The 27,296-nt window shown below is 40.2% G+C and overlaps 1 protein-coding gene across 1 annotated transcript in view; it reads left to right on the top strand.

Annotated features, from left to right (window-relative positions):
* LOC118091682 (ubiquitin-conjugating enzyme E2 E2) overlaps positions 1–8,749 on the top strand; it is a 124,317-nt gene extending 115,568 nt beyond the window's left edge. Inside the window, exons 4-6 of the mRNA XM_035128878.2 lie at positions 1,519–1,651; positions 4,690–4,837; positions 7,894–8,749. Coding sequence (XP_034984769.1) covers positions 1,519–1,651; positions 4,690–4,837; positions 7,894–7,991 — 379 coding nt within the window. The 3' untranslated portion in view covers positions 7,992–8,749. The remainder of the gene's footprint in view (positions 1–1,518; positions 1,652–4,689; positions 4,838–7,893) is intronic.
* The last annotated feature ends 18,547 nt before the right edge of the window (positions 8,750–27,296 follow it).

Genomic DNA, 27,296 nt, shown 5'->3' with positions numbered 1-27,296 from the left:
CATTATTGTCTATTGTGAATAGTGTCATAAGTGAAAGCATCCATCAGAAACACAGTGTAATTTAACTTGTGATACTACAGGTTCCCATTAGTCTACAACTCTCATCAGCCACACCCAGCATGGGTATTCATTCGTTTAAATGAGTAGAAAGGTACCCTGAGGGTCATATAGTCCAACCCCATGCAATGCCGGAATCTCAACATGGGGTTTCCCATCCAATTTGAAACCATATTGGACCCTACCCTGCTTAGCATTGCAAATGTACCAGCAGTTTTCTTGCTGCACCTCCTGTATTTTGAATGTTTTTCATTATTACAGACTCTCATTACATTTTTTTTATAAAATAAAAATAAAGATGGTGTTTTTTTAAAAAAAGTGTTATGATTCAGTGTATTCATGGGGCTCTGGTTTTCATAGTTTGGCTGTATGTAATGAGTATAATGTGCATAGTTGTGGGGGGGGTAGCAACAAGTTATGCTGTTTCTTAAATTTTTGCCCTCAAAGTGTAAACTTGGGGAAGGGAGAGACTTGATACTTAGACTGAAATTACCACATAATTGTGTGTGAGAGAGAGAATTTGCTGTTTTCTAAACTTACTTCTGTGTTTCCTTTACCTTTTATTACAAGAACGTGAGTTTTAGATGTAAGTTGTATTAATCAGAAAAGAGTTTGTAAGGTGTGTATGGATTTGGTTTATCCACCTGTATCTGAAGAAGTGTGCATGCACACGAAAGCTCATACCTATGACAAACTTAGTTGGTCTCTAAGGTGCTACTGGAAAGGATTTTTAATTTATTTTTTGTTTACACCTGTGTTTATTATAGACAACATCTTTCATAATTTAACTGGTCTGAGCATTCTTTCTTGAGCTTAGTTTCCACTTCTCAGTGCATTATGTAATCATTGTGGGATACCGTAGCCGCCTGTTGCTAGAATGATCTAGATATCTATTTTAAAATGTTGCTTGTCATGATGCCTGCCACCTGTGCTTAAGTGCTGTGTACATTAGGAACATCTTAGCTGATAATATGTGTGTTAGAGAGACAGAGAAAAATCATTTTTCTTTGTGTTTGTTTTTACATTCAATACATAGTATCATAATTAAGGAATAAAGAAGTCATCTGTTACTGGAATGGCTTAGGTGTCCAGAAACAATGTTGTTTGTCGTGGTGCCAAAGCTTTATAGTAGCATATCCTTCAAAATAATGTTATTACAATGCCACCTAGTGATAAGGTGAATGACAAGGTATATTAATAGAGAATGTATTAACTGGTCTTTTTTTTTAATAAAAAAAGGAAACAGAAATTGATAACGTGAATGACAATGTAAAGAAATACAGAATGTCTAACACCTGTTTCTGGGGCTGGGAAAACGTACTTTAGGGTACAGAAAATGATGTCATATACACAGTAAATTATAAACAGGTCCAAAAATGTGAAAACAATAGTTATGAAAAGTATATGTGCTGCACAAGTGTTATTTTTCAGTTATTAAATATGCTGTGCTTTATTTTACAGTGCTGGACCTAAGGGAGACAACATTTATGAATGGAGATCAACTATACTTGGGCCTCCAGGTTCTGTGTATGAGGGAGGAGTTTTTTTCCTCGATATTACCTTCTCACCAGACTATCCTTTTAAACCACCTAAGGTAAGGAATGAGTAAAATTAATAATTTATACTGAAAAATAAGTAGTTTCAGAACCAATTTTGATACACGTGTAGAATTTTATTATGTACAAAAGGAAATGTACAAAATACTTACAAAGGTGCATGGCTGCTTTGAAAATTATATGAAGAAATAATGACCATTATGATCCAATGTCTGTCAGGTGATGTCAGAGACCCAGAATCCAATCTTATTAGACAGAATTGACAAATAATTCAAGAACAAACCTTGCTTATTGCTCATGGTTTGCCTTTCTTTCCTTCATTATAACTATTTTTAAACATTAAGGCTGCAGTCCTATGCATCCCTGGGAGCAAGACCCAATGAACACAGTGGAATTACATACTAATAGACATATATAAGATTTCACTGTACTGTGTACATATTTTAAGGGAGTTCTCCAAGAAATAAAGTCAAAAACCGTAGGTTTGTGCAAGTGATCAAAGATGGGGGAATGTTTTAAAATTGGATTAGATTCTGGCATTTTTCCAAAATTGGGGTGGAGGGGAATAAAACAATGGCTTTCAAAAGTATTTGCAATGTTAGGGTTGTTATGCATTAGACTTTGCTTCTTTGTTGTTTTAAAAGCCTGCTATGTCAAATCCCATTTGAAGACATCATGGTGTTTCATGCAACTAGAGTTCACAAAGTCTGAGTTGACATTGTCATCTCTTGATTCTATAGAGAAACTGTCTGGAGCTGAGGATTTGTGAAAAAGTGTATGTCCTACACCACATGACATGCAAGAACCTAAAGGTCACTCAGCATCTAGGATATACAAAACTATGCCTTTGAGGATAGTTAAAAGTATCCCTCCCTCCCCCCCCCCATTTTAATTTAATCTACATTCAATTTTGCACTATTCATATTGAATTGTATTATTTATATTAAACTATGTAACTATTTACTCAGACAGAATATAAGCAATTTCCAGCATATGTTAAGACATAATAAACATCAAATACTAAAAAATAATTTCGAAAAATGGGCATTATAGAGCACTACAATTAACAGGTAATTAGGGCATCCCCTAAAACAACATCAACTATAAAAATACAATGAACATTTCACATATTAGGACAACATAATTAACAACTCATCAAAATATCTTCTGAAACATCAAAAATGAAACATCACAAATGAAAGTCATCTGTGAAAAAATAAAATAAAGATGCCACATTTTGAAACAATGTAATTAGCAACCAATTGAATGAAAAATGAAACCACTCTTTCCAACCCACCATATGTGCAATCCATCATAAAGTTAAGCAAGCCAATCCAATTCAATTCCCAGCCCCCTATACAACCATAAACCCAACTTAATGTAACTACATCTAAAAGTGCATTCCACTCAGTTCCTCTCAAGCATACTCTTACATAAGATACTCAAACATCAGTCTTCTAACACAACCTCTGATCCGCTCTGCAGCTACCCCCATAATTCAGTCTCATCTCCTCAACCAACAACCCACTCACTTGCCTACGCCACGAGACCCAGACAAATATATACTGACATACAAAGCAGGCAGCAATAGACAAATACAAAACATATTATATGGGATTATAATATTTATATTATATTTCCTTCTTGGTTATTATTATAATGTTTACATTCAGCCAGCTCCCACGTTTTGTTGGTTTTGTTGGTGTCAGCCGCCCTGAGCCCGGTTTTGACAGGGGAGGGCGGGGTATAAATATTATTATATATTATTATTATTATTATTATTATTATTATTATATGAAACATCATGGTGGTGTACAATAATATATGCAACTGGCACAATGGCTGTTAACCAGAAGGCTGGTGGTTTGAGCCGACCCAGGGATAGCTGTGGGCAGGATTCCTGCATTACAGGGGGTTTGGCTAGATGACCCTCGGGGTCCCTACAATTCTATAATTCTATGGAAGCACCATAAAAACAATATGGTTCCCTCGCTGCAAGAAGCCAAATTACAGGAAACCAGGCAGAGGGCCTTCTCGGTAGTGGCACCCGCCCTGTCAGATGTCAAAGAGAAAAACAACTACCAGACTTTTAGAAGACGTCTGAAGACAGCCCTGATTAGGGAAGCTTTAAATGTTTACGGACTATTGTATTTTAATATTTTGTTGGATGCCGCCCAGAGTGGCTGGGGAAACCCAGCCAGATGGGCAGGATATAAAAAATAAATTATTATTACGCTTCTTATTATTATTATTATTATTAAATACAAAATAATCATTAAGATGACTGGCTAAACAATAAAGTATAAATAGCTGCATAGGCCCGTTAGCAACAAAAGGTCTTCAGGAGACACTTGAAAGTCAGCATATATCTCTGCTGAAAGAGTATTCCAATGTTTGGGTCCAGTGATACAAAATGGCCCAACTACATGTTCAAGTCAATCAGGTCTCGGTGATACCATGTGGGACCAGTCACAGTGCAGAGAGTCCTGCTCTCTTCCATTCCACCCACCTGTTTCTATGCTTTTTCCTGTCAACAGTCAGTCAGCAATCCATGCTAAGCACACTCAGGACACATTGGGCTGCTTTGACTCCTCCCCCAACACAGACAGACACACACGTTTTCTTCTAAAAATTGCTTCTACATCTACAAACATTTGGGTCCCCCTAAGCCTGCTGATACCTCCCTCTTGTATGAGAATGGTGCTGTTTTGACTATGTAAGGGCCAGAACTTGGACAAATTAGATAGCTTTTTGTTTATATGATGGAATGGAATGGAAATCTTTATTAGCGTGGATAATTGTTGGTTTGTTTAGTCCCTGCCTTCCACCCATAGCTGCCAAGTTTTCCCTTTTCTCGCGAGGAAGCCTATTCAGCATAAGGGAAAATCCCTTTAAAAAAGGGATAACTTGGCAGCTATGCTTCCACCCTAAGATCCCAGGCTGGGTTACAACATTAAAACACAAAATGAAAAACCGTTTGAAGCAAGTTGTATTTATTACGAATAGCAGTATATATTTGATTTATTATAAATAGCAGCATATATTTAATATCTACTCAATTGTTGTTTTTCCCCAGGTCACATTTCGGACAAGAATTTATCATTGTAATATTAACAGTCAAGGAGTGATTTGCTTGGATATTTTAAAAGACAACTGGAGTCCAGCATTAACCATATCTAAAGTCCTTCTTTCCATCTGCTCACTTCTTACAGACTGCAACCCTGGTAAGAGTTCTGCGCTGGATGGTGATATAACAGATTTACATCTTCAGTTATCCATGAAGAGTTACTACAGTGATTTAGATTAGTAAATGGTTAACCAAAAATACTTGTGTTGCAGGTAATGAATGCAATTTAGACTGAGTGCATTCACAGAGTTGAGCCTTTTGCCTAGCCCTGCTATTGTGTTTTTAACAAAAATCTGGAATGAAGAAATTGAGCATGCTGGGAAAAACCTTTCCTGCTTAATTGTTACATTTCAGGCTCCTGTTAAAGTGCAGGGGGGCGGGGAGTGACATCCCTATTCATTCAGTGTCAGCTGTCAAAAATATTAATAGATGGAGGAGTTTGTCTGTTTTGCTATCAATACGGAAATCTATTTAAGTCAGTAACATATTTTTATTTGCAATAATGTGTACTTGATACATTTCGATGGTAAAGATAGCAGCTATTGATTTTTCTATCTGGTGTTGGGGGGAAATCACCCACAAATCAATTGAATTGCTTTTTGCACTGAAAAGATTTTCTGCTGATTCAGCCACCCTGGAGTTTAATTCTTTCTCTTAATTTAATACCATGGCTCAAACATGGTTTCACTAGGGAACAAGCTCAGGAGTCACACATTCTCCTTAATTTCTTCCTCCCTTTCTGCATTCTACTTAAATAGTTAATTTCTGATTTGCAGCAAAACAGAGTTTAATGATGCATTGATGATCTGCAGCACACCAGAATCAACCTTGGTGTACAATCCTGGTTTAGCAGGGTGAGCACAAACCATAGTTTATCGTTTGGGACACAAGGTCAAGTTGTGGTTTGCTGCAAATGAGGAAGTTACTAACTAAACAGAGCTCATGCAGGGAGGAGTCAACATCCAAGCCAGGGGTTCTACCATGTAATGTGAACTAACCCAGTTTCTCAATCCTTAATTTACGTTTAAACTGCTCATAGGAATGATGGAATTAATACTCTACGGCTGGTGTGAGCTTGGTTTGTCTGACTACTTAATGCCAAGTTCATACGAAATGCTTTCTTCAAATTTTTCCTTTCTTGCCTGGATCATTTCTTTGTTTATAACAATTGTGCATTCATGGGATGGTGTTTCTTTTTTAAAACCAAAACAGATTTATACAGGGGCTTTTAAGGGAGAACTCACGTTGGCATGATGGAATTTTTTTTTCATTAAAAAATCTTTTTCTTGCAGTGCTGTTTTCTGGCTTTAGGCCCATTTCTTTTAGACCCAGTATAGGTTTGGTGCAATTTTAACAAATTGTCAGATTAGTCATGCTTTGTAATCTGATTTTGAACATGGAGAAGCAAATTGACTACCTTTTTTCTTTCAGTGGGGGAATTGCTTTGAGAATACCCCAGGCACATCTCAGAAAACACAGACACACACACAGTGTTCTCTGTTCTCTGTCAGCTGGAAGCAATTTTCAGTGCCCTCCGTCTTCCCTTCATCTTAGCCTGCCCCAGCCCACTTTAAAGGCAGAAACCTGGCGGGGGCCCTGCAATGATAAGCAACCTTGTGCTCTTTGTTCACTACTCATCTAATGGGCAGAAGTAGATCAGGTCAAATGGAAAGGCAACAGCGAGTGCTTCCACAAAAATATAAATACAAAACATGCAGGTTTTCCCTCGCAAAGGGGGGGGGACATGTATCAGTTATCCATTAGGCTTGGAATTATGCAAATCTTCATTAGAACAACAAATAGTAATAAGAATGGCAGCTAATTAACCTCCAGCCATACGCAGTGATTAAACTGAGTTTGACGCGCAGCTGCAGCTTCATTGGCAAGCACCGCTGTTCTTCTCAAGCAAGCCGTGCTGAGGAAATGAAAAAGAGGTATTTGCTCCTGAAACTTCTGACGTTCTTGCGGCAATCTGCAAAAGATGTAGAGGAGAAGATCTTCCCTCTCTGGCTTTACATTGCCAACCTTTTATTTCTGATCACTCAAGGGAGGCACATGCTTGTCCCTTTTAAACAAGTGTTGTGAGATTTGACTTGTAAACTGTGTCAGCACCATCAGGGAGCAAATTGTAGTTAACTGCTTTCTGATTCTAGCAAGCAACTTGGTGGATTTATTGCTGTGTGTTTGTTTGTTTGTTTGTTTATTCATTGATTTTATTAGCTTTATATACAGCCCTTCATCATAAGATATCAGGGCAGTTCACAGAATGAAATACAGGATAAAAACAAGGAAATAAGTAAAACAAAACAGCAAAACAATAACACACCCCACCCTTTCTACCTTGGCGGAAGAAATAAATGAAGTGGTTGTGATAGAGTAATAAGAAATTATAAAATGATAGCATCTGCATTATTATTAATTATTGTTATAAATAATGTTGTTTTTGTTGTTCTTAATTTGAAAAAAGTGACGCCATGAGAATGAGATCCCTTGTATCCTGTCCCATTTACAGTTTGGCATGGGAGTGAAAGGTGCATGCATGAAGTTTGCTGGTGTTTCAGCCTTCAAATTTTGCATTGTTGAAAATGGCAAAAAGGGTAAGGGAGCCTTGGGGTGGGGTGGGGGAACACTGGATTTGCATTAGGACAGGTAGAGTGGAAGTTTTGCTCCTAAACCCACCAAACGGCACACTGGCCATTTGGTGGTAAAGAGGCGAGGCACTGAGGTCTCCATGAAACCACGAGTCACTCCTGCATCCAAATGAAGGCTGTCTCATTTACCTGCCCATCAGAAATGCAAGTAGGGTTGGGTCATATCAGATATACCGGTTTATTATTTATTGGAGGTAGTGTACCATAAGTGTGCATAGCACTTTGCAAAGTAACGTAGAAGGTGATAGTTCCAGCTCCAGAGAGCTTTGTTGCAAACTACATGTACCATGGAGTATCGTGATTAGAACACCCTCCAGAAGCAGGGGGGTCAGTTTGGTTTCTGTCTGTGGCACAGATGATAGGGCACAGTCCTTCTCAGTCAGTGTTATTCCTTTATTCTAACATTCAGATCTGGGATCTTGAGTGCTGTTGCTTTTGCATTGTGGCCAGAGTGAACAATTCATGGCATGGCAATTGGTTGACTGGTTTTCTCCCTTTACAGCTGACCCCCTGGTTGGAAGTATTGCTACTCAGTATATGACAAACAGAGCAGAGCATGACAGAATGGCCAGACAGTGGACCAAGAGATACGCTACATAGGAATCTGCTGTGGAACATGCTGGACCTGTGCAAGCACATTCACCAAGTGCATCAATAGCCCTCCCCTTCTTATTTTTATTACGTTTGGAAGCATTTTGTGACAAAGTTGATTGCCCTTTTCCCTTCCCCCCCCCTTTATTTTTATTCTTATATTTTATTTTCTGTTCAACTTGAAAACTGTATCTTTAAAATATAGATTGGGAATTTGGGGTTACAGTGCAAGGAATGTTGGAGCTGTAATAGTATAGAGCTTTGTCACAAAGCTTTGTATTAATGTATTTTTTTCTTTGTTGTGTCTTTGGAGGAAAAAAACAAGCAAACAAACTCAGAACTATATATTGTTTCTACTTAAATGTAGTGTTTAGGGTTATTTTTTTGTACGGAAGTCTTTAATGGTGGGTGCATGTTACTGGGAACCGGTTTTGTATTAAAAAAAAAAGCATAAAACTTAAGAATCACTGTGCATTACTAAGACTGTGTTTTAACACCAGCCTGCTCTTTTCCCAAACACTAGGCTGCTGGGTTGAACCAGATGATACGTATTTTGATTTACTTAAAAGAAAAGTGCTTGTAAATTTCTTAGGGACCTGCCACTTTTGACTGTGGATCAGTTGATGTACACTTGTATTATTAAAGCACTCAATAAAAAAAAAACACTGTGGCTGATAACATGCACTTCTTGTAATGCTCCTTGTGCAGTGGACCCAGGTCAGCTCTGCATGTTTCTGAACTTGCATAAAACTAAAGAATCTGCAGTTGCTTTTAGTTCCGAGTTGTTCTTTTTTCCCTAAGGGCCAGCTCCAGTACGCTATTTGTGGATCAATTGCCACGGGAAAAGGGTGGTCCAACAATACTGTTAACACATTCAATTTTAATGTCCTTTGTTAAAGATCATCATCTCCAGGATGACATTGGCAGGGTTAAAATCCGGGATGTCTCCACTGCCCTACAATACCCTGTACACAAGAAGCAATTCCAATAGCTATGTAAAAGGCAATCGCTCTTGACATACTCCCTGATTTTATCTGGGATGGCGTCTACTTGATTAGCACTTGCAAACATCTCTTGATCTGCAATGGGATGCATAAATTAGGTTGTAATAAAATTTGTTCATACTGTTCCACGTTTCAAAACAAAGCAAATCTTTTGTCATACAGTATGTGCCACGGCATTATCAAGGCTTACAACACATGGTATTATATTGTAGGTAGCAATATCTTAACACTATATAGGTTACATCATTCACCTTATATCAAACAAAATATGCTCACATCGAAGAGCATACCTTAATTTGTTGTGTTATTTCATGCTTATCAGTTATATAGAATCAGCAGCTCTCCTAAAACACAGCTCTTTAGCTTGGCACTGTTTCACCTTGTCTCTAGGCTCATCTAAGGCAGTGTTTCCCAACCAGTGTGCCTCCAGATGTTTTGGGACTACAACTCCCATCATTCCTGACCACTGGTCTTGCTAGCTAGGGATGATGGGAGTTGTAGTCCCAAAACATCTGGAGGCACACTGGTTGGGAAACACTGATCTAAGGTATATATACAGGTCACTTGCAAATGATACATGTTTAACATGCGCTTTCAACTTTACGCAGTTCACGGCAAGCCAGTTTAAAAGGTCGTTTTGCACAAGGTTTTCCCAGTGTAGAAATAACTTTTGGGGGAAGACTCGTTCAGTGCAGGGCTCCAGAAGGTAAGATTGCTCATAGCGGGCTGGTTCTAAGGTGGTGGTTTGAGTACAGAGGCACCTCGGAAGCCGAACACCTGTAAACTCAGAACGTTTCGGCTCCCGAACAATCAAAAACCAGAAGTGATTGTTCCGGTTTTTGAATGATTTTCGGAAGCCGAACACCCAGCGTGGCTTCCAGTTGACTGCGGGATCAATCGTGCAGCCAATCGGAAGCCACACCTTGGAAGTCAAACAGACTTCCGGAACGGATTCCATTTGACATCCAAGGTATGGCTGTATAGGCATTTTTGCATATTTCCCACAACCATAAGCCCATTGTAGGAAGCAAGTGACCTGCGATGCATATCTGACTTGCATCCTCAGCACTGAAATCATATTGCAATCCTTGTAGTTCCCCGAACGCACAGTGTTACCATGCTTAAATTGTTTACTAGTTCAAAAATGGCAAATTTCTCAACTTCAACATATTTTCCAGCGGAAATGTTTGTGAGGATAGGCGCCCTGTGATCACAACTTTTAGTAGATGATGCCATGAAGAACAGTAACAAACAAAAAAAAGTCTGAAGAAGCAAATATAAAAAGGGGAGGTCACAAATGTGCAACAGGGAAGACTTGAAGGAAGATGAAAAAGGAGCGCTGCCAAGCATCTGCAGGAACTGGGGAGGGACAGCTCAGCCCTTTAGTGGAAACTGGTTCCACTTCTAATGCCAGAGCACTAGAAGGAACGGAACCAAACAAAATATATGTTCAACCCACACATGCAGCTTTGTACGTTTGGTCTTATCCATCCTTGGATGCAGGAGGTTTTTACTGCTGTGCTCTGCACACTAAACCTGTGCTGAGTGTGCATTGTCTACATCGTCTCGCCCATTGCCCCATGGATTGTGTTTTAAACTTTAAAAGCAACACCCTTACTAAATCCTGGTTGTGCTGTTCAAAAAACAAGTCGTCTGCATTAAATACTTTTCAGCAAGGGTACTTGTGGCAAGGCTATTTCTACGCAGAATTGACCTTCAGGCTAATTTTAGACATGTCAGTATGGAAGAAAATACTTGGCTAAGTGGGTGTTGTGATTTGCAAAGTATAAGCTCCGGTATTGATATTTAAATTGTCTTTGTTTTACAGATGCAAGCTTGTTGCCTCTTATAATTTCACAATGTTATAATGTTACTTAATGTACAATAAATATACAATACAAAAGTGAAATGAAGTACCAAAAAATACAGTACAAATTCAAAAACCATTTCTGCAAACTATAAAACAATAATTCCTATAAACTGTAAAACAATAAAAACCATTCCCATAGATATACAGTAAATCTTGATACATACTCTACGTTAAGGCTGCAGTCCTGTACCTACCTCTGTGAAAGCAAGCCCTATTGAACTCAGTGAGACAAGAATAAGACCCAAATATATCGGAATCTTGTATCATACTAACACTAGTCTTATTCAGGACGAAGAAGAATGAGAGAAGGAACTTTGTATAAAATATTGTTAAGTAATACAGTTTTTGCAGGAGTTTTATGTTTAGGGGTACTCACATTTTGACTCAAGAAAACCACCATTTTATAGTTCAAATCGGGGAAAATAAATATAGTAAATGGACAAAAGTACAAAGATTCACAAAATGTTCAGGGGTATGCGTACCCCTGCGTCCCCTCAGAAAAAAGCACTGCTTTTAATGAATACCAGGCCTGAGAGCTGCTTCATACATGTACAGACATACAGTGGTACCTCGGCTTACGAAGGCGATCCATTCCGCGGCACTCTTCGTAAGTCGAAGTCTTCGGTTGTCAAGTATGTACGTGCAGTATTATCTTGTTACTTCCTTAAAATGTAAAGCATGTTTTAATCTTGTTCTAATATTGATTGCATTTTATATGTCTCTTGGTAAATGTAAATTCAAAGGGGGGAACTTTATTTGCAACTCTTGATTCAGTTTGATAGGTAGCTCTAGGAAATTTAAGGAAGATCTACTAACTAGGGCCACATGAATCCTTGTACAAGAAAGATGGTTGGAAATATTTGGGGACTAATGTCAGTCTATTTGTCATCCCATGGCCATTTGGCTTAAATGTGCTCTCTGAAATAACACTGGAAAAGATGGCTAAACGATCCATCTGTATTCATTCCCATTAGCTATGCTTGCTTTTCCAAAAAAAAAAAAAAGTTAAGTCTTTTCCTAATTATAATGAAGACAAACAACATGTTCACAGGCAAGAATCTTGCATTCGCTCACCAGCTCTGCTGTTTGGTACTTCAGGTGAAGGTAAATTACAATCAATAAGGATTATGTCTGCATTTTAAAATGGTGTCAAGGCAAAATGTTCATGTAAGCACCAGGAGGCAGGATGCTAAGAGAAGCAATTATTGGAAACAATGAATTGCCTCATCGTTTCTATTCCTCCACTGTTGCAATGCCTCCGGTCACATTTGCTGCAGACTTGTCCCTAACCTTTGGAAAACATAATCAGGTTAACATGATAAAGTTTGTCCATACGTTTTGTATGAATCTTTATGAAGTCAGTCAATTATTTCATTTAAACCTCAGAATAAACCACTTCTCAATCCTCTTCACAGTGTAAGTCTATGGCAAATTAGATCTTGTTTCTCAGTGTATTTCACAACATTTATATGATTATGCCATCATTCTGACATCTTGAAACGCCTGGCTTTCTCAGATGGGTAGAGCATGAGACTCTTAAGACCAGATCAGAAGAATCTTTATTTGCATCAGCCACTAGCTATAGCAATAAATTTTTTAAAATGTACTGAAGATATAGGTAAAAATCTAACTGTACAAAATACATTTTTGGAGGTTTCCATCAATAATCAAATAATAGATCTTATTGCTCCTGCTAAAAACCTTGCAGTTTTTTTCTGTCACCTGATCATCTTGATCTGCTAGAACAGGGGCCAGCAAACTTTTTCAGCAAGGGGCTGATCCACTGTTCTTCAGACCTTGTTGGGGCGGACTATGTTTTTTTTTGGGGGGGGGGAATGGAACGAATTCCTATTCCCCACAAATAACCCAGAGATGCATTTTAAATAAAGGATACATTCTACTCGTGTAAAAACACCCTGATTCCCAGACCGTCCACAGGCTGGATTTAGAAGGCGATTGGGCCAGATCCGGCCCCCAGGCCTTAGTTTGCCTACCCATGTGCTAGAAGAAAGTAGTAATGGTTGAGTGACCCGGCATGGATAGTAGTAGAGGGGTAATAACCTCACTCCTCAAATCTTTAGAAAGAGTGCAAGCCAGAACCACATGAGCCACTGACTCAATACACAGGAACATAACCATTTTTTCCAGTGGATATTTTTTTAAATCGGCCCTCAAGCATAGCTGAAGGCAGTATATTCAATCTTGCAAAAGTGAAAGCGCGTCTGTATTTTGGAATTGTTAAATTTAGCAAATAGGGTGCCAAAGTGTCAAAAGGACTAGGTGGAAAATAATCATACCATGGACAAAATTTCCTTATCGTGGCCAAATTACTCTGTTGCTGTCTAATTAAATTATTTGCTGAAGCCCAGTGTTAATAACTGTTGCTGTGATAAACCCAGAAAAGTAAAACTTTGGGTTGACAATTTTAGTCCAAGCGCTCTCTCATGACAATCTTGCGATACTAAGGGTAGTAGACGAGTGGGGTTTGAATTTAGGCAAAGCCAATAATTAAATGTCCTACACCAAATCTGTAATTCAACAGAGGGGAGATTAGCCTCCAAGCATTTGCAACATAGGATGGAGCAGGGGGGAAATTGCCTTAGCAACTTAGATTGAACAGCTTCTGTAGATCCAAGGTCCTGTCCAAATCTGAGCCCCATATAATAACTCTGCTAGGGGTTTAGCTTTAAACATTTCAAGTGCTGATGGTATGTGATTGCCACCTTTTGTATGGTAGAGCATGAGACGCTTAATCTCCAGTTCAAGCCCCATGCATTGCTGTGGGTTGGACTAGATGATGCTAGTGGTCAGTCCCAACTCTATGATTCAAGTAGAGGCCCAAATTGACTTTCTCAGATAGTTACCACCCTCATGTCCTAGTGGTAAACTGCCTCGGACAGACGGCTGCTATGGGAAAAGGGTTTCTCACACACGATCACCGTGTATATGAATTAGCCCTATATAAAGCTTTCGGCTGATTCAACCTGACAAATGTTCTCATATAAATTCCATTTTGATCCAGTGAACCCTGACTTAGCCATACAATAAAAAGCAGGAAACATCTTGAAGCAATAAATCAACGGGGGGGGGGGAGTGTATATCTTTTGAGGAAATTAATGGGCGCTTTTCAAATCTGCTTGTGAATTCATAGTAATCAACTTTGTAGAGCTGACATGTTTAGCTATGTATTAATATATGGAACCTTTATGCCCTAGAGCAGAGTCACTGAGTGAACAATATTAAGCGAGGGAAATAAGACATGCTTAGAAGTAATTCTCAGACATTATTCTGCTACATATAAACAGTAAACTAAACCACACATTTAAACTCTGCTGAAAGGGTCTAGTAATCTTAGTTAAAAGACAGCTAAGGACGTCCTGTACCGAAACACTTCATGCCAAAATCCTTCCCTTTGATGTTGCTGCCAACCACTTGCAATCTCTCTGAGGTGACTCGGAGGAATGCTAGCCTGTAAACAAGTGTGCGCCTTCGGTTTCTAGAGCTAAAGAAAAGGCCAGTGTTTTCACACATCATTCAATCCATGGTTTTTGGTTTGCTGCCTGATTAAGGCACCGCTTCTTTTTCAGCGTAACGTTGGACCCTTTTCTGAAAACGCATTTCCCCCAATTCACAAAGAAGAAAGAATTGCTGGCAAATTGCATTAAGCATTACAATATAAAAAGAATTTGGTCAGCACTGGGACCTGAGAGCACAAATGCCACACTTTGCAACCTGGTGTCTTTAGTGGCCTTTTCACACATGACCCTAAACACTCCTTTGAGCTTCCCTTGTATTATTTGTGTGCCTATGTGAATGTTGCTTATGTGGGATACAAAGGAGAAGAGAGTCATTTCAATCAAACATACAATGTCGCTAATGCAGGTGTTTCATCTTAAATTTTAAGAGCCCGGAAAATATGAATGAGACTTGTGTAAAAATGAATGCTTTTAATTGAGAGAGAAACAAAATCTCTTGAATGCCCAACAGCGTTTTTAAGCAGGGGTGTTTTTGTAGCAAAGAAGTGTGCATAAAAGTGGCCATTTTTACTTTGAAGAAATAACTGTTGAAGGACTTCAGTTTAGAACATGTCAACCGGGGAGCCAGTTTCCTGCAAACCGTAATGGCAAGAGGCATGTTTGGGAGCAAATGTTTGGGAATACGAGTTGGATTGGAGCCACATAACTGCTTTTCACTTAAAAGTAGAAGTTGCATGTTCAATCATGTTGCTGTGTGAATGTGAATAATGGTCCAGTACGCACATTACATTAAACCCTAGCTCAAAACAAACTATGGCTTAATGTGGGTGAACAGTTTCATGCTGCTCAAAAGTTCCCACAGTGCTAGCTCAGTTGGTAGAGCATGAGACTCTTAACCCCAAAGTCCTGAGCAAAAGATTCCTGCATCGCAGGGGTTTGGATTAGATGACCCTCAGGGTCCCTTCCAACTCTACAATTCTGTGATTCCTCACCTGCTCCTACTGCTGCCATGCCACAGACAAACAACCCAGAGTGTGGATTAACATCACACCCATACCCAGTGCCGGATTTACGTATAAGCTAAAGAAGTTTTTTTTTGGGGGGGGGGACTGGCTATACATTTCCAAAATATAAAATTTAAAAAACCACAAACCTACATAGTAAGTAAGTAATGGGCCCCGCTTGCTAGCCTGCTCCCTAAAATATAGCATATATTCAACACAAAAAAAAACAGTGACAATTTATTGTTGACAAAGGACAGCTGGGCATATAAAGGGCCCCATTACCTTCAGTAGTTTAGGGCCTCATCCAACCTAAATCTGGCCCTGCCCATACCAAGACTCCTAGTAGTCCCCACCTGCAAACCATGAGCAGCAAGCCAAGAAGACTTTGACTTGCTGTGTTCAAAACACAGCAGCAACTAATTCACACCACTCACAAACCAGCTCCATCAATTACGGTACCTCCTTATCTTGAACTGTGCCAGCTGACCATTGAAAGAGCAACTGTTTAAGAATTGATGCCCGAGTTCTTTTTCTCCCTATCCCTTTTCCCTTGTGTGTTGTCTTTTTCAGACTGTAAACCTGCAAGCAGGGGCTATTTTGTTTTAATTGATTGTATATAAGCTACTCTGGGAGACTTTTGGGCTGAAGATTGGGAGTTACAAATGTGCTAAAACTATATAATGTACAATATAATGTACAAATTGGGCCATATTGATGTGTCATTTGGCTCCTTACCGGTTCGGTAATGTCCAAGGACAATTGAAGTTTCCCATTTCTTTCTCTTTAAACCTGTATTTTATTTTTCTCGGTTGTGCGCCAAGACTGATTGATTTATGATTTGGAAACATATTTAACTAACTGCTGAAAGTTTGCAGCCAGCAACAAATACAATGGCAGTTTTGCAACGAGGTTTCTCATCTGCCCACTATAATTAGCACTTCTACATGCAATTTGTTTGGGCCTGGATTTGGAAACAGTGTTGACTCTATCTTTTCCTAATTGTTTGCAAAGGCTTGCCGTAAAATGCTTCTCATTTTCTAGTCTCTCAATCCATTCAGAGAGGGCCAAGCTAGAGATGGTGGTAAATGTGCAGATGTTGCTGAAATCAGCCACCATATGCCTAATTCTGCCCTCTCCTTCCATAATATTTAGCAGAATTTAAGTACAATCATCACATCATGACATTCCATGTTTCCCCATTCTTCGCCATCTGCAACCAATGATGTATTGTAGAGTAACAAGAATGTTGTGTGCCTTAGAAGACTCTGGCTTCACAATATGATGAAAGTATCATTGTTATGGGAAAGGATGTGAAACTAGGCGTATATTCTATTTTTTAGTGCCAGCCGGTGCTTTTTCATGCTGTCTTGTTTGGGCCTAAATTGTGGTTTTTTAATGAGATATAAATACACTGTTTTGAATAAGTTAAAGGGGAAATCTTTCTTCATTTGAAGTACGAGATGGTGGCAACAAATATGGTTTTGTCTTGTAGGAAATGTGTATCCACTATCTACATAATAACAGCTTTTGAAAGTTCTTGAATACACACACACACACACACACACACACACACACACACACACATATATATATTTCCTTTAGTACTATTTAAAGTTGCATTTTCCAGTAACTTCTCTATGTGACCATCATGAATGCCTAGATATTTGCAAAAATATTGCTAGAATAAGACGTTTGCAGGGGACAATTTGCTTGAATAAGACATTTGCAGAGGGCCTTCTCGGTAGTGGCCCCCGTCCTGTGGAATGCCCTCCCATCAGATGTCAAGGAAATAAAAAACTATCTGACTTTTAGAAGACATCTGAAGGCATCTGTTTAGGGAAGTTTCTAATGTTTGATGTTTTATTGTATTTTTAATATTTTGTTGGAAGCCACCCAGAGTGGCTGGGGAAACCAGATGGGCGGGGTATAAATAATAAGTTGTTGTTGTTGTTAAGACATCCACAAAGATTAGTTGCAGAATTTATCCCAATATCAATGTGCCTTAACAGCTGGCAGTTCAAATTATATTAGAACTCATTTAGTTTACCTCGCTTGCAGATACATTTACAATACACCTGAAATATGTGTATATACATAGCTTGAGGCTGAATTTAATTCCAGTTATTATAGTTAGGGCTGCAGTCTGTTGCTATTGCAGTGCTTTGCTTGGCTTTGATGAAAGTCCCAATCTAGAAGCATAATATCAGTCCACATGCTTTCTTACACAATTAAGGGAGCTTTGTGTGAGCATAAACGAAATATCTGACTGCAGTATCAATGTTTTTACCTCTCCACCGCTCTCAATGGTTTCATTTTGTATTTGTTAGCAATACTCTGGAAAGGTGAAAAATGTACTGCTGCTTTTGCAATACACAATTCAGCTCCTCGGAATTGAGAACAGAACAAGGCAAAAACGGCTAGCTGATTACTACAATTAATTGTTTTAATGCCCTCCCAATTTGTTGATTTCAGCTTGAAATGGATTGTAATTAGGTTTTAATTGGACCTGTAGCCCATGTAAGCCTGTTGACTATTGTTATGAAGAATCCACAAGCATTTCTTGACTCAGTGAGTTCAATGTGACTGTAAACTGTATAACTACTATGTCAGTGTCAGAGCTAAACATTTAACAAGTATGAAAAGGGCACTTAGAAAACTTTAATTAGTTATAGCTCGTATGATAAGAACAACCAAGAAAGTAAAATATTCTGGCTGGAGTTTTCCATGACTGAAGCAGAGTAAAGAATGAGAAGACTGAACTGATAACAGAAAGAAAGTTTATTTCCCTGTTAATTATTAGACATATATTACTACCGTCAGCAACTTTCCCCCACCTTCCAATAATTAGCATCCATATTATAGATATGAATTGAGTACTGGGATAGCTGTTCATCACTGGAACCAATTGTGGTTCTGTGGACAATTAGACTCTGGCAGGACCATAGATGTCAAAAACAGCATGAAAATCTCTTTATTAGCCTCCCAACCATCAATTGGCTTCTGGTCTAGGCCTGAGTTTGTGAGCCAAAGAGGGGAAATTGGCTAATTCCAGCTGGGTTGTTAATGAGGGACAATTAAAGGAAGGGCATTAAGCCATAAAATTCTTCAGCCTGCAGATGAGAGAAAGAAAGAGAACAGCGTTTGACTGCCTACTATCCAGTCTACTAATGGAAATTCAGTTGTAAGAAATCTTTTATTCATTTTCTGACATCGGTGCTTTAACCTTGATCATGCAAATACTTAGTGCACTGGCCTTTGCTTTTAAAGTTTGTATGTTTTCAGCCACATTCTGGTTGCATCAGCCTCCTGAAGTCCCAGGACTTCTCTGACAGCAGGGCATAAATACCAATAATTAATCACTGCAATATACAGAGAGTTGGGTCCAGTGGCTGTTGATTGAAGGGTTGTAAATCAAAAAAGGGGTGTGGTGGTTTTCACAAATCCCCACTTTCTCCTGCAGCCCCCCACCCCCTGATTGCCACCTCCCACTTAGCTCCTAGGCCAAAGTTTCACTGCATTCCACAGACGATAGAACAGGCATGGGGAAATCCCTTTTCTGTTAAGGGCGGCATTCCCTTGGGGTAATCTGTCGGGGGGGGGGCGTCCCATGCTTCTTCGTAGGTCTAAAGTGGAAGAGATCCCATTTTTTCCTGTGCCATCCTTGTTCCCTCTTTTTACCCTCCATGCCACCTGCATGAAATTATAAGCAATTGCGTCAAGGGCTTTCAGGATACAAGTTTCTCACCCCTGTCCTAGAAAACATGTTTTAAGATCGCAGTCTCTATAAACAGTAGGACCTGGGAATGTCAACAGCTTTTGGTGAAGAGCATAAGGGCATATATTTTCCGAAGGAAAGAAGGAAAGAAAGAACAATTCATAAAGCACCTTTCTGTATACTATGACTACACTGTGGATTCTAGCCCAAGCTGGACTCCAATCGACCCCAATCCAACCTAGTTCTTATTTTACATTGGCTGAAAATTGTTGTGAGTTTCCTCTCTGTCAGAAACACCACCCTTTTCTGAGTCTCTTTGTGAATTAAAATTACCATGCTGGGCACTGCTATGCTTATTTTCTTGCATAGAGAATCCCACTTCCTGTGTTCCACTTCCCTTTCTTAACCACACAGTCAAAAGTTACAGTGTGGGCTAAATATATGTGTGTGTGTGTGTGTGTGTGTGTGCATGCATGCATGTGTGTGTGTGGTTTTTTTTTAAAAAAAAACGTTAGAGCCTACACCTGCTATATCACATGTAACAACAGGTACATAGACTTGGAACTGGAAGCTGGCCAGAAAAAGCACTTGGATGGTAGTGAAAGAGCACAATAATTCCATCACACCAGGCTAATATGATGCTATACTGAGAATCTGGTTAGGCATAATCTCTCTCTCTCTCTCTCTCTCTCTCTCTCTCTCTCTCTCTCTCTCTCTCTCTCACACACACACACACACACACACACACACACACACACACACCTTGCTAGATCTCAAAAATACATGCAGGTTAGATGCTTAATCCAAAATCAGGTTTTGGGTGGCTGGTGCTGTTTTTGAGACCAACCGGGCATCCAGGTAGCAGTATCTTCAGTCTCAGCAGGCTGTTGGCATGGTTACTGAAGTGCCTCTGGGCGAGGGAGGTGGTCCTTAACTGCTAAACCCATCTTCTCCTTCCATGACCCATTTGCATCCCACCACAAGTTGTGTTTCACTGCCATAGCACAAGGAAAGCAAGACCCTCCCTTCCCCTCCCCATGCCGTCCCAGAAACTCCCAGACGCATAACACAACCAAATAATTCCATCCCCCAAAAAAGTTACCATAAAGAAAAGAATTACAAATAAACAATCCAGAGCAGCTAAAAAGCAGGGGAATCTATTTTTTAAAAAAAACAACAACAGCGACACCTCACATTCAATTACTCAAAGCTGCTACATCTTTGTGTCTGTGTGTGTAGTTTTTATTGGTTTATTTTTAACAGAATATTTCCAACATTATCAAAACAAACAATTATACCCTTTGCTCTGAGTCAAGAAAGCCTTTCCGTGCACCACAGCGGAACCAAATCACCATCTACTTGTCACCAGGTCCGACATCAGTTCAGGTTGCTTTGTGTAATAACATCATTTACTAACACGAGAGAGAGAGAGAGAGAGAGAGGGGGGGGGGGAGGGGGAGGGGGAGAGAGGGGGGAGAGAGGGGGGAGAGGGAGAGAGGGGGGAGAGAGGGAGAGAGGGAGAGGGAGAGGGAGGGAGGGAGGGAGAGAGAGGGAGAGAGGGAGAGAGGGAGAGAGGGAGAGAGGGAGAGAGGGAGAGAGGGAGAGAGGGAGAGAGAGAGAGAGAGAGAGAGAGAGAGAGAGAGAGAGAGAGAGAGAGAGATAATAGGTACGAATTTCATTGCTCCAGTTTGCAAACCTTAAAGAACCTATTTAAAGGACTTTAAAGAACTATTGCTCTGACAATGAGGCAGCAGGAAAGCCCTCATGGTGCCATCTTTGTTGCTGCTAAGGCCTTAAGGCAGGGGTTCCCAAGCTAAGGCCTGGGGGCCGGATGCGGCCCAATTACCTTTTCAATCCGGCCCGCGGACGGTCCGGGAATCAGCATGTTTTTACATGAGTAGAATGTGTCCTTTTATTTAAAATGCATCTCTGGGTTATTTGTGGGGCATAGGAATTTGTTCATTTTTTCCCCAGAATATAGTTGGGCCCCCCACAAGGTCTGAGGGACACCGGCCCCCTGCTGAAAAAGTTTGCTGACCCCTGCCTGAAGGGTTGCTTAACCTATACAGAGAGCTCGCATATTGTTTAATGTGGCCAGAAGGAGCTGCCCAACGATATAGTCAGGGTATTTTAATTACCACATATTTGACTAGGCTCAGCATCAGTCCTTGAGTTACCAGGGAGAAAGGTATATGGAAGTCTCTGATGAAATCCACAACTCTTATTCCCTGACTCCCTACAAAATTTATCCAAATCACAACCTTCTTAAAAACTGTAGGGCTGCTGACACAAAAGTTAAAGAATCCCCCACTACGGGGCTTTCCCCCCCCCTTCCAGCCAGAACTCAGTTCCAGCACCTCTCAAGTGGGTGCCATTGCCATTCCAAGTGAACAAGGGAGGCGTTCAGGTGAGTTCCGGCACCTCTTTTTCTAGAAAAACAGCACTGCGCCCGCTAGCCCCTGGTAATTTAAACACACAACCAGCATGAGGAGCAGTCCTATTCCTGGGTAGGGTAGATAAGACTCAGTGTAGGCCCTTCCATTCCTTTAATACCATTCCCATTTCTTCACCTGTTTGCGGGGCTGCGCTGACACGATTGCACTGGCACACTGACTGGGCTAAAAATTAAAAATTAAACTTGTGCCCTGAGCCCAGCACAGCCCTGATGCTCTGGCCCTGTAACTTCACTTCCCAACTGGATATTTTGCTGACATCCATGAGATCTGGGGCCAGTCCTGCTTGGCTCGACCAGGGTGACTTGGCAAAGGTATACAATCCTTTTAAAACAAAACCGAGAAACACCCAACCATGTACAGTGGAACCTCAGTTTATGAACACCTCGGTTTACAAATTTTCAGTTTACGAATGCCGCGGACCTATCTGAAACGGATTAATTCACTTTCCATTACTTTCAATGGGAAAGTTTGCTTCAGTTTATGAACGCTTCAGTTTATGAACAGACTTCCGGAACCAATTACACCCATGCTTCGGGTTAAGTACGCTTCAGGTTGAGTACTCCACAGACCCGTCTGGAACGGATTAATCCACTTTCCATTACTTTCAATGGGAAAGTTCGCTTCAGTTTATGAACGCTTCAGTTTAAGTACTCTGCGGACCGTCTAGAACAGATTAATCCACTTTCCATTACTTTCAATGGGAAAGTTTGCTTCAGTTTATGAACACTTCAGTTTATGAACAGACTTCTGGAACCAATTGTGTTCATAAACTGAGGTACCACTGTAGAAACAGGAACCTCAGACACAGTGTAACATTGCATATGTAAATTCAGCTCGACTCTCAATATTGCTGTGCATTTAACAGCAGGCTGGGAAGCTAGAGAGGACAGCATTATTTATGCATCTGTCACAAGCGATTTGCCAATCTAAATAATGACGAGGCCCTTTGGACAGCTCATGTTAACTTCCATTTCCAGTCACATTTCCTCGTTGCGACGAAGAGAAAGGAGGCAAAACCCCATGGAACTTTTTAGCTTCAGATTTTCGAGGCAACTTTTCGCTGGAGAAGACAAAAGGTATTGCTGGGAAGCCGGAACAGCATGTGGCCCAAATGTGGTTTTTCAAACCCTGTATTAGATTTGTAACCTACCGGCAGGGTCAAAGGGGTATTATGAGTAGGTCATGGGAAGCTCATTGCTCTCGAGTCTTCCTATCAGAAGGGATTTGGTCTTGTTACAGAAGCTCTGACAGTTCAGCAATGTTCGCCATCATATTGTGCCCACTGTGAAAGGTCAGTCACAGCCAGCTCTTGCTTCAGACAAAATATTTCCAGCAGGAGATCTCCTGACAATAAACTCGAGATTTATATATATATATTGGTCTTGCCAGAGCTAAGCATGACTCTGGAGTGCACATTATTCCATTGGAAATCTTTAATCCCAGAATCGGAGAAAGCAAGGCGTTTTCTTTTCCACTTGCGGCAAAAACTGATCATTTCATCCACAGGCTTACCTCGACGCAGAGAGGAGGATGAGACAGGACATTACAAAATTAGACAGTTTGTTGTCAGTTATTAAACACCTGAGTCATTAAAATCTCCTGATTACCCAAATTAACGAGGGCTGCAGTTCCACACGTGGGTTTTTAAATGCCATTGTCTTTAACAGGATTTCGGCTAGCCGAACGGCGCACAGAATTGCAGACACTGTTTCCACCAAGCGGCCTTGTGTAGCCCTATGTAAATGTCATTCATATTTTCTGAACTTCAATCAGAGCGTTTTGGATCTTCCCCTGAGCATTTGTATAATGAGGCAGTTCTGTAATTTAAATGTGACACCTTGGGACTGAAATAATAGAATTACATTCATGGGGATTTTGTGTTTGCAGAAAAAAGGAGGAGCTCATTTTGGCACGTTAGCTTTTGCCAGTAACTTTTTCTTCTTTTTAAAATAATTTTTATTCATTTTACAATAAGAAAACAAAAGAAAACAAACAACAAATATACATAAGCACAAACAAAACACACAAAAATTCTTAAACCTTCTCACTTATTACTTTACATCATATGGGGACTTCCCTCAGACACCCCCTTCTGAGTTTCATTGTCCATCATCTTTAGCAGGTTCATCCTCTAAAATCTTAAAATACATATCACTAACAAAAAAAAATTAAATTTCTATCACTAAACAAAATCCTATTACAAACTGAAAACCTAGATATACTTCCCTAAGGTAATTTATATATTACAATTTCCCCCAAAATTTATTCTAAATTTCTTCCAGTCTTCTTCTATCTTCTCCTCTTGGTCGCGAAGTCTCCCAGTCATCTCGGCGTGATCCATATATTCCAACATCTTCATCTGCCAGTCATTAATAGTTGGTATCTCTTGCATCTTCCAATGTTTAGCTATTAACAATCTAGCTGCTGTTGTGGCATACAAAAAGAATGTACGATCTTTTATAGGGATTTCTTCTCCAACAATTCCAAGCAAAAAGGCCTCTGATTTTTTGACAAAAGTGTATTTCAACACTTTTTTCAATTCATTATAAATCTTTTCCCAGAAGTCTTTTAGCTTGGGGCAAGTCCACCACATGTGGTAAAAAGTACCTTCCTTCTCCTTACAGCCAGTAACTTCTTCTTTGGCCTCTGAGATAGTTTCCATGTACAGTGATCCCAGTCATTTTAGCTCTGTTTCTCAAGAAAACAAAAACAGCAGTCATTTCATTCTTAATCTTCCATTTTGGGTAAATGAGGGTAAAAGCGTAAGTTAATGCTATCAAACAAATTGGAGGGGGTACTTATTTAAGCCCTATTAAGAGTACACCCATGAAAGTTAATGAACCTAACTTAGTCATGTCTATTAAGGTCAATGGGGCTACTCTGAGTAGGATTAGCATTGAATACCATTTGGGGTATTTGCAGTGCTATGGGAAATTACCCTGTTTCCCCTATTTTAAGACGTAGTCATAAAATAAGCCATAGCAGGATTTTTACGCATTCAAGGAATATAAGCCATACCCCGAAAATAAGACATAGTGATAGGTGCAGCAGCAATGTTGGCCGCGGCAAGAGGAGGAGGGAAAAAAATAAGCCATACCCCGAAAATAAGACATAGTGATAGGCGTATCAGCAATGCCGGCCATGGCAGGAGGAGGGGGAAAAATAAGACACCCCCTGAAAATAAGCCATAGTGTGTTTTCTTGAGGAAAAATAAATATAAGACGGTGTCTTATTTTTGGAGAAACACGATATTATTATTGAAAAAAGAAAGAAAGAAAGAAGGAAAGAAAGAAAGAAAGAAAGAAAGAAAGAAAGAAAGAAAGAAAGAAAGAAAGAAAGAAAGAAAGAAAGAAAGAAAGAAAGAAAGAAAGAAAAGGCACATAAAATTGTATCCTTCCTTTCTATCAAATGATTGCATTCAAAATGTTATCCAGTGGTCTTGAGTAGTTCTTTCCATTTGTGATCCATTGCACACACCAGCTTGGGCCCACCTACCTTCTTTTAAAGGGGGGGGGGTGTCTGTTCTTTGTTCTGCTATCTAAGGCACAACCGTTGTAATTATTAGGGAATTGGAGGGAATTGGAGCTTTTTACAAAGCATATAGGGGCATAAGAAGAGTCCTGCTTGATCAGGCCAAAGGCCCATCTTGCCCAATCTCACAGTGGCCTAACAGCATGGCCATCTGCCATGGATGCTTTAGCTGAGATTCCTGCATTGCAGGGGGTTGGACTAGATGACCCTTGGGTGTACGTTCCTATTCAATGTGCAAAAGGTCCGGTCTGGACTGCAGCTCTGGAAAACTTGAAGGTGTGGGACGCTTTTGTGATGTTTTTGTTCATATCTGAAGAAGTATGCGTGCACACGAAAGCTCATACCAATGACAAACTTACTTGGTCTCTAAGGTGCTACTGGAAGGAATTTTTTTAATTTTTGTTTTGACTACGCCAGACCAACATGGCTACCTACCTGTAACTTGTTCATCTCTGTTTTTGTTCCCCCCCTCCTCTCAATTTTGGAGTATTTTCATTACAGTGTTCTGTGTTTGATTTTCAGAAAATGAGGATTTACATGTGCACACTAGCTAAAGACATCGGCTAGATGTCTAAAGGTACAACTTGTTTCATAAAATCTAGAGTCTAAATTGCCACCAGGGAGGAGTGTCTGTAAGTTGCTTGGATCGAATCACCTGGGGAAGCCTCCGTAAGTCCCTGTGATCTCCTCAGAGGAAGATCAGGGGAATAAGTGTTGCAAATAAACAAATAGGCTGCTGAATGCGTTGAGGCAGGCCTGGTTCGCCCATGAGGCAAGATGAGCCAACTGCCTTGGGCGGCTAATTCAACAGGGGCAGCAGATCCCAAACAAGACCTTTATCAGCCCCTTGTTTCTTATGTAGATCTTCGTTCACCCCATCTTCCCTGCAGGGAGGGGGAACCATTTTGTGGTTCAGCTCAGGTACCAAAATGTTTTTGAGGACATTGGATTTGGCTGTGTTCGACCTTTGGGGTATTTGGGGGTAAATCTTGATGCTGAACTCAGTTTATGGCAAATACAGTTTGGAAGATACAGGCTGATCTGTGATGACGAATTGCTTTTATCACAATGAGGAAAATAAAGGAAACTGCAGCACGGATGCAAGTAAACCAAAGAATAAATAGCAACAGGTATATTTTAGGAAGCTAGACATGGGTGGACAGATTTGCGCAACATGCATTTTTTTCTTTTCTTTTTTAATCAAGGATTTGGGAAATGCACTGGGTGTTTTGGTTCTGTTTCATGAATTGCCACTTTTTGGCGCAGGGACGCAGGTGGCATTGTGGGTTAAACTACTGAGCCTAGGGCTTACCGATCAGAAGGTCAGCGGTTCGAATCCCCGTGACGGGGTGAGCTCCCGTTGCTTGGTCTCTGCTCCTGCCAACCTAGCAGTTCGAAAGCACGTCAAAGTGCAAGTAGATAAATAGGTACCGCTACAGCGGGAAGGTAAACAGCTTTTCTGTGTGCTGCTCTGGTTCGCCAGAAGCGGCTTTGTCATGCTGGCCACATGACCTGGAAGTTGTACGCTGACTCCCTCGGCCAATAGCGCGAGATGAGCGCCGTAACCCCGGAGTCGGTCACAACTGGACCTATTGGTCAGGGTTCCCTTTACCTTTACTACATGATTATGTGTACTTTCTGCATTTTTCTCTGACCTCGCTGTATATAATCCCCACCACCTAAAAATCATGTTTATATATACCTGCAAACTCAGCCAACACTTCATGCATCTGATTATGTGAAATCTGATCCGCAAAAGTTTATGCCATAATAAACATGTTGGTTTTTAAGGTGCCACAAGACTGCTGATTTCACTGCAACAGGCTAACACAGCTACCCCTCTGGAAACTCGTTCTGTAAGACTCTGATGTTCTGTTGAATGAAAAATGTGGAAATTATTGAGCCATCTCTTTATTAGCTGCGGCCAGCAAAATTATTGCAAGGATCTTAGCAAACCCTCTCCTAACTACCGTATATCGAAGGATTATCATCTTCCAAAGCAACTACAGTGGTACCTCAGTTTTTGAACTTCCTGGAAATCGAACGTTTCAGTTTTTGAACGCCGAAAACCCAGAAGTCACTGCTTTGGTTTACGAACACTTTTCAGAAGTTAAACATGCCACACGGCTTCTGTGTTAAGTTTTCCATAAGTAAATGCTTCTGGAAATGTATGCTTCAGTTTTCGAATGTTTCAGAAGTCGAACCGTCTTCTGGAAGTGATTAAGGTTGACAACTGAGGTACCACTGTACTCTATTCC

This window comes from Zootoca vivipara, chromosome 12, assembly GCF_963506605.1.
Source record: "Zootoca vivipara chromosome 12, rZooViv1.1, whole genome shotgun sequence".
NCBI classification, from domain to species: Eukaryota; Metazoa; Chordata; class Lepidosauria; order Squamata; family Lacertidae; genus Zootoca; species Zootoca vivipara.
Note: the sequence above shows the minus strand (reverse complement) of the source record. Positions and strands in the feature narration are given on the sequence as shown.